The following is an 11,950-nucleotide window of genomic DNA, read 5'->3' as shown; positions in this document are numbered from 1 at the left end:
ATTCTATTCTATTTACTCTGTGATGACAACATAACATAAATACAATAAAGTAATGAAAGGCTGCGATGTGATTGTGCGTTTTTACCTCTGAGCTGAGACTTGCCGATGCTGAACTCTTCGTTCAGTCCGATTCGCATCTCTGTTAAAGAGACGGCACAGACACACCAAACTGAGACGAGAAGATGACATCGCTTCAGATTTTAGAGACAAAGAAACAAATCACAAGCATTAACGTATAAGACGTTTATTTTGATATTGTAATGCACATTTTTGTTGTACTGGTTCACTCGGTGCTGCTGGATTAGTTTAATTCAGATATGAGGAGAGCTAAAGAAGGAAATAAACAAAAACTTCTCTTTAGAGGATACTGGGGGGGAGTCGAACTTCTGTGTAGGGATCGAGCAGCAGCATTCATGAAGCACATGGTTCCTGACTGGGTCGCGGTTCTGCTGGACGAGAACATGAACCTGGACTGTTCACGTTCAGGTTAAGTTAGCAGTGTTGTCGTTGCTGTCATGCTGTGATGTCTTTACTGCTGCTCAGTGTGACGATTAGCTGCGACTGAGGAAACCTGACCTGTGCTCAAAGTTCAACGTTTACCTTTATTGGCTCAGTTTGTTCACATTATAATAATAATAAACACAACAACAAAAAGTGCATCAACACCAGTCAGAATAAACGAGACGCAGCCTTTTCTCATTGGACTGGCTGCTGCGTGCGCCACCTATGACATCATCAACCTTAATGACAGCTGTGTTTGATTGGCTGTGCGTTTCTCTGTTTGATGGGAAGTTGCTGGTACGACTTCACATCTCAGCAAAACTGAAGACTGATTGTTTCCTCTCGTTCAAACGAGTAAAATCGGTCGCCAGGAACTGAGTCGACGGCGAGCATCAACTGACTTTAAATCCTCCAACTCACTGGAGGACATACGATGCTTCATCTTTTCTTTACCACTGCTGATCCTTGGAAATCCACAGTGTCAGTGCATCCACTCAGACACATCCGTTGTCAGATGTGTCTGAGTGGACGGGACCAGCTGACTGAACCCTCCATACACACCACCTGGTGGCTCGCTGAACCTCTTTTTGAGCTGTCTCACCTGAGCAGCTCGGCATGTAGCACTTCACTCTGATCTCGCCCTCCACATCTGCCTTCATCAGAAGTCCCTGCAGCACAAACCCAACAGCTCTGCACAAAGTTCTCTGTTTTGGTTGATTCACCTCAGAAATCTTTTGTAATGAAATGTTTTTGACACTAACACATTCCTGAGTCTGAAACTGCACCACAAACACTTCTGGCCATTTTTAAGCTTTTCGGGTGTGACTGTTCTTCTCACGCTGATGTTACTCACGTTGGAGCCGATGACGACCGTCATCCTCTCAATCACGTCCACAAATATCTCGCTCTTCCCTCCCTGGAAAACACACACACAGACCAGATGATCAGAAGCCAGGACATGAAAAGTTCTGTTTTTTTCCAGGAAGTTTTCAGTCCAGCTGGGACCAGACTATTTACTGAAATCTGACAGTCAGTTTCAAACCTCCAAACCTGCTGTTTGGGAACGGAGCCAATCCGTTCCCATAAAAACGGACCTAACTGAACTTTTACTAACTCATATCTCGGCTTTAGGCGTTCTGAATGTTGATTTAACCTTCGTCTTAAACTAATCAGCTCATCTTTTTGGCAAAATGAAAGAATATCAACATTTTTACACCAGAAACAAAAACATGTATATGAATATAGATCGCCTTCATTTTTTGAGGCTTGTTTATCTAAAAGATAAAAGCCCACTCCAGGGCAACGAGCCCACAGATCATCCACAGACTTGAAACGAGAGCAGCTTGTTCTTCACTCGTCTGTCAGGCTGTCGGCGTCCCCTCCCACAGGTGTGCGGGTTTTACCTGCTCTCTGCTGGACTGGATTGGTCTGGTGGCTGCAGAGCTTGGAGCCACTTTGCTTTGCTGCGTCTCTGCTCCAAACTGCAACCACAGCAAACAAAGAAAAACAAGGTAAACAACGCGGTGAATGCAGACTGTCAGCTGACTGCAGAATGAACACTAAAAATAAAAATCCATTAAAGCTCCACGAAGGCTCTGAGGTCTTTGTTCCAGCACAGTTAGCTCTCAAAGGCAAAAACAGACAAGTGTTTCCCCTAAAACAGTAAACTTTACAGCGGGCCTGTCTGCCAGCTGCTTTGCAACCCGCCTCCACCCCAAATACCCTCAGTTTCTCCTGGTGTCTGATCATCGCTGCTGCCACTGCTCAGTAAACCTTGGTGATGTGATGCTCCTGCTCTCAAATAAACTCTCTTTTCTAAAATAAAGGTGAAGACGATAAATCAAACTTGCCTTCTTGAGGCAGACGAGCACAACCTTACTAACTCACAGAGCAGCTAACAGTCAAACAGACTGAAGACAAGACATAATTAACTTTTACAGCCCAGTTTGACCAGCCAAACATTTCTCCTGGGACTCTTTACTATCGGCACAGACGCGTTCCCTGGATGTTTAACAAAAGCCAGACACAGGGGCTGATGGGAAACCAGGAGTGCTCAGAAACATAAAACAACAAGAAAAACTTGTATTCAGCAGCAGAGCTAATAAGAGTCGTGCACTGAGGAGGTCAAACCCGTCTTCCTGTAACGTCCAGCCCTGGGTGCACGGACTTAAGGTCACAGATTTGAGGAGGAGCCCAGCGCTGACAGAGTAATCCGTCCTTAAAGCCTCAAAATTTGGAGGAAGAAAACAAAACAGGCAGTTGTGTCGAGACATTATGGAACCAAGAAGACCGACCTTAAAAACATGGCTCAGATTATTTTCTTCGGCAGGTTAGACGACTCTAACATCGTCTGCAGTTCAGCCAGAGCCTCATTAAGACCAGACAGCCGGAGGAAATTACATCCATCCGTGTGTCTAAGGACAGATTTACAAAGCACGAACGGACCTCGGCTCACATGTTTGTTTTCTGCTGCCTTAGAAAAAAAGCCCAAAGCCTCTGACTGTGAAGCAAACGTCCTGAACACCTGATTCAGCCGAAACTCCTGTTTTTAATCCTGTTGCTATGACAGTTGTTATTCCTCTGGGCCAAATCACCTTGAATGATCTGAAAACAAAAATGTGACTTTGATGCCTCCTGAGGACAGATGGCTGCGGTTCCCCTCGAAGCTAATGTCAAGAAAACAAAGCAAGCAAGCGAGGCGGTGCTACCGTACCAGGCCGACATTGCTGAGGTCAAACAGGCTGAACGGCCTGGAGGTGACGGCTTCGGTCTGGATGAAGTTCTTCAGGACGTCAGAGGAAGTCGTCTGGATGTAACCGTAGTCCTGACAGACAGAAGGAGAGGACGGTGTTTACACGAGCAGAGGTTCATCAAACGAAAATGTGACTAAAGCTGCGTTCACATCTATCCCATCATGGTGACAGTGTGAACGACACAAATCGATATTTTCAAATCCGATCTGGGTCACTTTCGTATGTGGTCCTGAATCGATACATATCTGATGTTTTATAAAGCGACTGCTGTTTGATGGTCAGGTCGCATTAAATCCGTCTTTTACGTCACTGACACAAGACAGACGCCAATTATCAGCGCCCGAGAAGACATCGCGAACGCTTCCTGGCCATCCGGTGTAGATGTCAGTGAAACTGTTGGGAAGACAACGTGAACATTTTATTTGTTCTGTATAATCTGCAGATTCTGATCCTCTGAAACAGCAACAAGGATCATTATTAGCTTATTCACATTATTATGTAAATAACTAAATAACTTAAAGCAAAAATCGTGAAACGTAAAGTCTTTATATTAAGGCCATCAGTCACACATGCTGTTGCTCTGGGTCTAAACAGAGCGCGTTGTGTGTGACGTCTTCTTTTGCGCATGCGGCGCTTTGAGCGTTCACACTAGAGCGCGTTTGCTGTGGCATTTTATTTGTAGTGTGAACGAGCAGACAAAAACATCTGAATTGAGCATCAAGACCTGCAGAGTGAGCGCAGCCTAAATGCTTGTTTCCCTCTAAGAGAGACGGAGCAGGAGGTGCTAAATCTGCACTACAGAAGAGGAAAACGTGCTGCTCCACCCACAGCTCATGTTTTTACCTCTTCGCTGTAAACCTGCTTCCACACCAACGGGAAAAGGTTCATATAAGTTTGTCCGATGTGAAAAACGACTTTGGATAATTGGAAGAAAATCCATGGGAAATTAATGAGATCATGAACTCATCAGTGAAGCATTAACAGAGGTCACAGAAAACGTGCGATACGTTCATTTTCACAAAGACTTCTTCACAATCAGACCAGAGTCTTCCCCAGGTGGATATCTGTAAGAGTGCAGGTTTGAGGCTACGTCCTTCTTTACATATATTAAAACTTTACAGCACCACCTGTAGCCAAAAGGGTGGCAGCACAGAGACTCACCACGATCTCGTCCAGCAGCTCGTAGATGAGGGCGAAGTTCATCTGCACCGACTTCTCTGATAGGCTGCCGCAGTAATCTTTAACCAGAGCTGCTAACCTGCAACAAAGAGCATGCTCCGTCAGCTCAGGAGCTGTAACACCATCAGGTGCAGAGCCTCAAACTGTCTGAGGTCACAGCCATCCTCAAACACAAGCAGTCAGCTTACGGATGACCTCATACCTGTTGAGAAACTCGGTAATGGTGAACGGCGAGGAGCCCGCCGTGGTCGTGGCGACCCAGTACAGTCCTCCCTGCCTGATGTGGACGAAGTAAATATCCTTATGATTCTGCAGGAAAACAAAAGATGTTTAACCAGACATGAGGAGAAAACAACTGGCATTATAACCAAACATAATGACTCCTTCTTCTGAAATCTGAGAACAAGCTGCTCATTGTTGGTTTAAATGTTTTTAATTATGAGCTGACTGGACAAAGTCCGGACAGAGAGCAGATGTTGCTGGAACGCTGACCACGTCATGGAAACACATAAAATGAACCAAAACAGACACCAGAACATCATGTGGAGTCCGAGTCACTCACACGGACCAATAATCTAACTGCTGTCAGGTTAACTGTTCTAACAAACCCTTCAAAAAGTCTGAGCTCCACTTTGTGTGTTTGGATGGTCCTGAGCATTAATCAGCAGGTATGCGTGTCTCAATAAAAAGAAGCCATAATGTATTTACCATGACGACCGGAGGCTGGTCTCCGGTCAGCGCCGTGACCTTCTCGTAGAAAATACTGACAATGTCGTTACCAGCTCCTCCACGGACTGGTGGGTCAGGTCAAGGTTGATGTTTACACACAAAATAAATAAAGCACATCTTCAGATTCAGAATTGTCCCCATACAGCCGACAGTATGGAGGTCCGGCACTGCCGAAATATATTTACAATTCAAGTTTACTTAATGGGGGACTAATACAGTTATTCATACAGCTTTCATTTGTCCTGAGCTGTTTCCAGCTGTGGGAACAGAAGGATACAGTCTTTATAAATGAGATGGTCCCCCTTCGAGGACAAGATGAAGACCTGAGAGATCATCCTGCTGAGAGACACACAGGAGAAATGAGAAAATAATAATCGTCTTTATTTACTTATATGAATTCATTATGTTGCAAACAAAAAAGGCATGAAGTGACAGAACTCGGTAACTAAATAAAAACACTGAAAAGAGATAAAATCGAGTACAATCAGGAAAAAGTTGTTTTTTTAAAGAGGAGACTTTAAGTACCTGAGGCCACGATTTGATTTCCTCAGGCTCAGAGCTCCTCATGCAAACACCCAGGTGACAATAAAATATTTCGTCCTTAATCAGCTCTAATGATTCTTATGCCGAATTTGATTTTAGAACCAAAATAATCCGAGAAACCCTTAAATGTGATTTTAATGCGTGCATGTGCTAGAAGAAGTGAAAGAATATTTTAAAATGACGGAAACTGTAAGCGACCTCAGTCTAAAGCCATTAGCATGCGGAAATGAGCTTTTCACGCTCATTTTGTAAAGCTGAGGTTAATAGCAGTTACTGATTTACTCACCCACAGATGGCCTCCGGGGAAACAGATGTAAAAATAAATAAAAAAGTAAAAAGGTTTCTTTTAACCTTTTTTTATCCCTAGGAAGCCATGACTGGCAAGGAAAGCTAATTTACTGATCGTAACTGGGAATTCGAGTGAGCTAACCCAGCATTTATTAACTCAAAACGGCAAAAATAAGATGTTAAAAGGTGAAATTTAAATTTAAAAAAGTTCGTTTGTAAGCTAGATCCCGGCTATCCGGGTAGTTCACACACACACACACACCACAAGAGCATCTCAGTTGACAGGTTAGTGTTTACAAACCGCGTCATCACCTCGCAATTAGCGCACAGCGCCGCCAGCAGTGCGGGAGGATAATTTAAGTTAAAATATTTAGAAATGTAACCCCATAAATAGCCTTTATAGCTACATCGTCTTTCTATCAATATCAATTAGTGTCACTCACACTAATGACAGTTTAGACATTTAGCCGTGTAAATGTAGCTCGTTTTAAAGACATCCTAACAGCAGGGGGCAGCACTAGCAGAGGCGGAAATTCAAACGGAAGTTGTTTCTGCCTGAGATTAGCCCTTTTCAGCACAGCGTTGATGTACAAACCGTATAGTCGATCATGAAGTAAGTAATTATTTTCTTATTAAGCGTTTAATTTAAGTTTTTTTTTATCGTTTACTGATCAATGACAACTATTCGGTAATGATTATAGCCATTCGAAAATGACTATTCGCTACCAAAAGCGCCAGCATGAAGATTGTTTGAGTACTTCTTCATGTACAATCTCGTCTCCCAGAATCCATTCAGAAAACCTGAGATTTTATGTTTATTTTCCACCAACTTTTCCCCATAAAATAATCAGACACACTTTCTGCGGTTATTATACAATTACAGGAGCCTTATTTCAATTCGGCATTCAGTAAAATAGCATAAAATGAAGCTTGGACCAGAGTTTGAAGAGGTGATCATCGCCTCCTGTTTTGGCGATAGGCGATTTTCTTTACCGTTGCGGGATGTGTGTTAGCTCACTAAAATAAAAACGAATCAGAGCTTCACAGAGCACAAACACCCGTGTTGCGTTCCTGTCAGTGTGTTCACGGGGCTTTAAATCAGTCATAATCTGAATGGAGTTTGGTCTGTAGAAACAGACGTCATTGCGCTCCACATATCTGGAATCAGTGGTCTTAAAATCAGTTCTGTTTGTGCCTTATGTTTAGGTTTAAATTACATTTCTTTTATATTTTACTGTTTATGGCTTATGTCTTTTTATATTTTTGCCTTTTTATTATAAACTCATATGATTAAGCTCATGTTTCTTCTCCAAATCCTCAAATTTAGCCTTGCAGAAATAAAACTTAAACGCTGGGTTGTACGAGATGAAAGCAGATGACTGTCACATATTAATTACAGATTATGAACCAGGATTCTGAAAAGGAAACACTTTGTTTTCTCTCTGTTTTCAGTCCTCTAACGAAGGTAAAGCTGATAAACGAGCTGAACGAGCGTGAAGCCAGCCTCGGGGTCAACGAGTCCGTTTCCTGGCACAGCGAGTACAAAGACAGCGCCTGGGTCTTTGTTGGTGAGACTGCGTGACAAACTGAATAATCCACAGATGAGCAGATAATGAAAATAATCATTAGTTTAAAGTTGAGGGGAAAATGTAATCTGGGAGGAAGCAAAGGCTTTTCTTTAGAAGCCACATCCTCACATGACTCAATCATTCACCATCCTTTGCCTCTTGGCTGACAGGTGGTCACCAGTCTGCCAAGGTCATTGGTCAGTCAGGGATGTCCTGTGCTCCCATTGGTTGTCATTTCTGCTTCAAAGTTTCTGTCTCTGCAGCACAAACTTTTTGATCGGCTTAAGCTCCACGTGTCATGTATTAGTGAGCTTAAGAGGTTTTTCATAGACTGATATTTCATTTGTTCCAGATAAATGATCGACGGGTATCAAAAAATAGTCCCTACGGACCAATCAGATCTCTGGAAAATGACTTCACTCAATCTGGAAGATCCATGAGACATCTCAGATCGTGTAGTCTGTGTGGAAAATTCCCACTTAAAATCGAATACAAAAACCCTCAGACCGCCTTAAAATCTGTACTCTGAGTGATTCCAGCGATGGTGAAGCTGCTGTTCAGAGATCTGATTGGTCAGGTGATGGTGAGTTCCTACCAGCTGACCTATAATCTTGAACATCACGCGCTCTGGAGCAGGTTAGCTGTGCGTCATAAGCATAAGTTACTGAGGTGGTAATAATGAACCACTTTTGTAACACCAAAGTGAAGCTAGTTTAAAAACCACAAATGCTGTTTCATAGTCACACCTCTGGAGAAGGGGTTTGATGAAGACTTGGCTTTTTGGAAATATTCCTTTTACATGAAACGCTCTGAATCATTACCCACCATGGTATCTTCAGCTTTAATAAAGGTGTTTATACTGGAAACAGCAGTGTTGCTTTGTGTGCATCTGCTGGATGTTTTGTGTTGTTGCAGTGTTTATGTTGCTGACATTAGTGATGAAGTAATGAAAGGTTTTTGGAGAATGAATAAGCAGCGTTTTGGATGTTCTGCAGGAGGGTTTCCATACGAGCTGACTGAAGGAGACCTGATCTGTGTCTTCTCTCAGTAAGTACCTCATCATTTCTTAACTACACTACTGACAGATGGGGAGCACCAAGATTGACTTTGTCCTGTCAGGTATGGAGAGATCGTCAACATCAACCTCGTGCGTGACAAGAAGACCGGAAAGTCCAAAGGTTTCTGTTTTATCTGCTATGAGGACCAGAGGAGCACCGTGTTGGCCGTCGACAACTTCAACAGCATTAAGGTGAAAGGACACACTCTGCTGCGCTGCTCTGAATCTCGTCTGACTCGTAGGTCGCAGTTTGTTCCTGTTGACACAGAAGTCAGTCATGGAGGTCCACAGAGTCCTGTGTGTCTAATGATACTGTTTGTGTTAGACGGGAAAACACTACATCTGCTTTCACTGATATGCAGATGATACCCAGCTGTATTTATCCAGCCACCAGATGACACAAATAAAGTTCAACTACAGTTTAATGATTTAAGAAATGCTGGAGTCATGTTTGACCAGGACATGTCCTTCAATGCACATATTAAACAAATATGTAAGACTGCGTTCTTCCATTTGTGCAACATCTCTAAAGTTAGAAATATCCTGTCTCAGAGTGACGCTGAAAAACTAGTTCCTGCATTTATTACTTCCAGGCTGGACGACTGTGATTCATTATTATCAGGACGTCCTAGAAACTCGCTGCACAGCCTGACCTTGTAGCACCATAATCACACTGACAGAACGACTTTAGATCCTGAAGGTTTTTCGAGGGTATCGGGCACGCGGGGCCTTTTTGTGCTTCATCCCTTTTACTCACTTTACTAGAGTTTTACAGGGAACAGCTGCAGAGATGATGATCCATGTTTCTTAAGAAATTGTAAAATTTCGGATGTAAAGTTGTGTCATCAGCGTGGTCTGTCCGAACTATGATGAGGAGCAGGTGAACACTAATGTTGTTTTAATGGCCCTGAAGGAGTCGTGGCTACAGGATACGCCACCTGACTCATGTAGATTTAAACGTTCATGTCCTCGAGCTTGTTGTGAGCCGACATCTATTCCACATGGTCACATGACCCAGAAGGCAGTTTTTTTTTTTTTCTTTTTTTTCCAGCAAATTATCAGAAAACGGAAACATCCAGAGGGTTGGAGCTCCTGTGTTGACAGAAAACCTTTTTCCTGGGAGTGTTTTTACTTTGATTTTTCTATTAAAAGAAGCCAGATCATGATGTCAGACTAGAGAAACAATCATGAACCTCATTTTCCTACATGGATGTGAGGCAGCAGATGACAGACTTATTTAAATACTCATATGAAGGCCGTTAGTAAAGGCCAGTCTCAGCTCTGGCTCAGAGACTGAACGATGAATTTTAATTCCTGTTAATGTTGTTGTCAAGTGTGAGTCTGCAAATATTCAACGTGTGAAGCTGGAGTTAATGTACGTAAACTATCAGCTGTTTGTGACGCGCTCGCTGGTTGTTCGATTGACTTCAGGACTTTAAAGGTTCCAGTGAGAGTTGATCTCTGACTGTTGGTTTGTGCTGTCAGATCAAAGGTCGCACGATTCGTGTTGACCACGTCAAAGACTACCGACCCCCCAAAGACGGCGAGGACATCGACGACGTGACCAAGCATCTGAGGGAGGAGGGCTGCGCTCCCAAAGTCGGCGAGTCTTCCCCCTCCTCTGAGGATGACGAGCAGTACGCCGTACCTGTGAAGAAGCCCAAGAAAGGTGAGGTCACATCCTGTCGTGTGAAACCCGCCTGACACAAGATGAGGTGGATTTTTATTTATCTTCATTCTGCGCTCTCTGTTTCAGACAAGAAAGAGAAGAAGAAAAAGAAGAAGGAGAAGAAGAAGGACAGGAAGAGCAGAGCCTCTTCTTCATCACCACCTCCTGTTTCAGTCAGAGTCAAAGAGGAGAAAGAGGACGCCGGGTACGACAAATACAACCAGAGAGGGCCGCCGCCAAAGCCAGGAGGACAACCGAATGGACAGACAGCGAGACACAACGAGAGACTGAGAGGGGAGGAAGAGGAGGAGAGGAGGAGGAGAGACGCAGATCGGCAGAGAGAGGAAGAAAAGAAGAGGGGTCACGAGAGGGAGAATGACAGAAGCAGAGATAATGATAGAAGACGAGAGACGGAAAGAGAAAGAAGAAGAGACGCAGATCGGGACAGAGATGACAGGCGAAGGGAGAGAGACAGAGACGATGACAGGAGGAGGTAGAAGAAGAACATGGGAGACAGACATGTTTAAATCCAAGCTGAAATCAACACAGATGAATATGTTTTAGTCCATTCTTAGATTTGATATTTCGTTTACTTTTATGCATTATTCCTAAATGAAAATGCTTCTGGCTCCTGTGTGAGCTCTGAAACATTCAGCCCAGCACTGGTGTCACTGCTGGCTCATCGCACCACAGCGAGTCTGAAGTTCAGCTTCTGTTTAAACTTTACGTGAAAAGTCCACACGTCTGTCTGACAAAACGTGGATGTTTGTTTTACAATAAATCAATGTTTCTAGTTTTGGCATGAACTCATTTTAAGCCCGTCCTGGTGACATCACGATGATGCCTCAGTTTGTTTACATTTGGAAAGAGTCGCATAAATGAAAAAGACTTCTGTGATTTTGTGCTTTGCTCAGAAAAAGAATTTCAATGGCAGATTTAAACATTCGTGTAAATGCAGAAAATAACATCAACAGTACATTTAATCTATTAGATCGATTAGTTTATTGATGCAGCACCAACAGTCACCTCAAAGCACATATTTTAATGTAGAGATACTACAGTAATGAGCTCTGTTCTGGCATTTGTGCCATAGAAACTGAACATCATTTAATAATAATCCCTGAAGCCCTCATTTATTTCTTAATAACATTAAAATCTACAATAATGGATTCCACAGCAGTGGGTAACATACGTCATCACAGCAGACGACTTTCTGAAAGTGCTGTCACTAAGTCAAAGGATTTCTTGTTGCTGTGTACCACCACAGCTCAGAGCAGCTACCTGAACTCGCAAAGAGATTGATCATGTTAATAATTTTACATCTTCTGTGCAAGGACTCTGGATACTGGGTCCTCTGAAAACAAATGCCTCAGATCACAAGTACGTGAGTCCCTGGTAGAACTTGCTCTTCAACAAAACGGGCCTCTGTAAAGCTCCAATATCTTGATGTTCTTTTCATCAGTGATTGATGAAAAGAACATCAGGTTCGTCTCCAGGCTGACAAAAATGCTGTTGAGCCAACTATTCCTTTAACATTAACTAGTAAAGTAACATTTTAACCATTAGAGAAAATATCAAATCCAATGCCACTGATATTACAATACTTTCATAACAGTTGATCTTTCTGAGTTAACTTCAATAATTACTTCCTCCAAACCATCAA

The 11,950-nt window shown here is 43.0% G+C and overlaps 2 protein-coding genes across 4 annotated transcripts in view; one reads left to right on the top strand and one right to left on the bottom strand.

Annotated features, from left to right (window-relative positions):
- ap4m1 (adaptor related protein complex 4 subunit mu 1) overlaps positions 1 to 6,293 on the bottom strand; it is a 20,660-nt gene extending 14,367 nt beyond the window's left edge. The window contains exons 1-10 of one of the 3 annotated variants that reach the window (XM_005751246.2): positions 5,992 to 6,293; positions 5,440 to 5,501; positions 5,142 to 5,227; positions 4,636 to 4,742; positions 4,416 to 4,512; positions 3,215 to 3,325; positions 1,905 to 1,982; positions 1,355 to 1,417; positions 1,103 to 1,169; positions 86 to 139 (exon numbers count right to left, since the gene is read on the bottom strand). In XM_005751246.2, coding sequence (XP_005751303.1) covers positions 86 to 139; positions 1,103 to 1,169; positions 1,355 to 1,417; positions 1,905 to 1,982; positions 3,215 to 3,325; positions 4,416 to 4,512; positions 4,636 to 4,742; positions 5,142 to 5,227; positions 5,440 to 5,497 — 721 coding nt within the window. In that variant the 5' untranslated portion in view covers positions 5,498 to 5,501; positions 5,992 to 6,293. The remainder of the gene's footprint in view (positions 1 to 85; positions 140 to 1,102; positions 1,170 to 1,354; positions 1,418 to 1,904; positions 1,983 to 3,214; positions 3,326 to 4,415; positions 4,513 to 4,635; positions 4,743 to 5,141; positions 5,228 to 5,439; positions 5,502 to 5,991) is intronic. The other 2 variants (XM_005751244.2, XM_005751245.2) reach the window with 2 other exon arrangements.
- A 218-nt stretch (positions 6,294 to 6,511) lies between these two features.
- On the top strand, positions 6,512 to 11,080 carry rbmx2 (RNA binding motif protein X-linked 2). The gene is made up of 6 exons (XM_005751243.2): positions 6,512 to 6,606; positions 7,446 to 7,561; positions 8,557 to 8,608; positions 8,681 to 8,810; positions 10,104 to 10,287; positions 10,375 to 11,080. Exons 1-6 carry the CDS (start codon positions 6,602 to 6,604, stop codon positions 10,782 to 10,784), a joined length of 897 nt encoding a protein of 298 aa, XP_005751300.1. The 5' UTR covers positions 6,512 to 6,601; the 3' UTR covers positions 10,785 to 11,080.
- Positions 11,081 to 11,950: the final 870 nt, after the last annotated feature.

The sequence above is a fragment of the Pundamilia nyererei genome, unplaced genomic scaffold, assembly GCF_000239375.1.
Source record: "Pundamilia nyererei isolate P.nyererei 1_Seehausen unplaced genomic scaffold, PunNye1.0 scaffold00304, whole genome shotgun sequence".
NCBI classification, from domain to species: Eukaryota; Metazoa; Chordata; class Actinopteri; order Cichliformes; family Cichlidae; genus Pundamilia; species Pundamilia nyererei.
The sequence above is the reverse complement of the archived record's forward strand: the minus strand, read 5'-3'. Positions and strand labels throughout refer to the sequence as shown.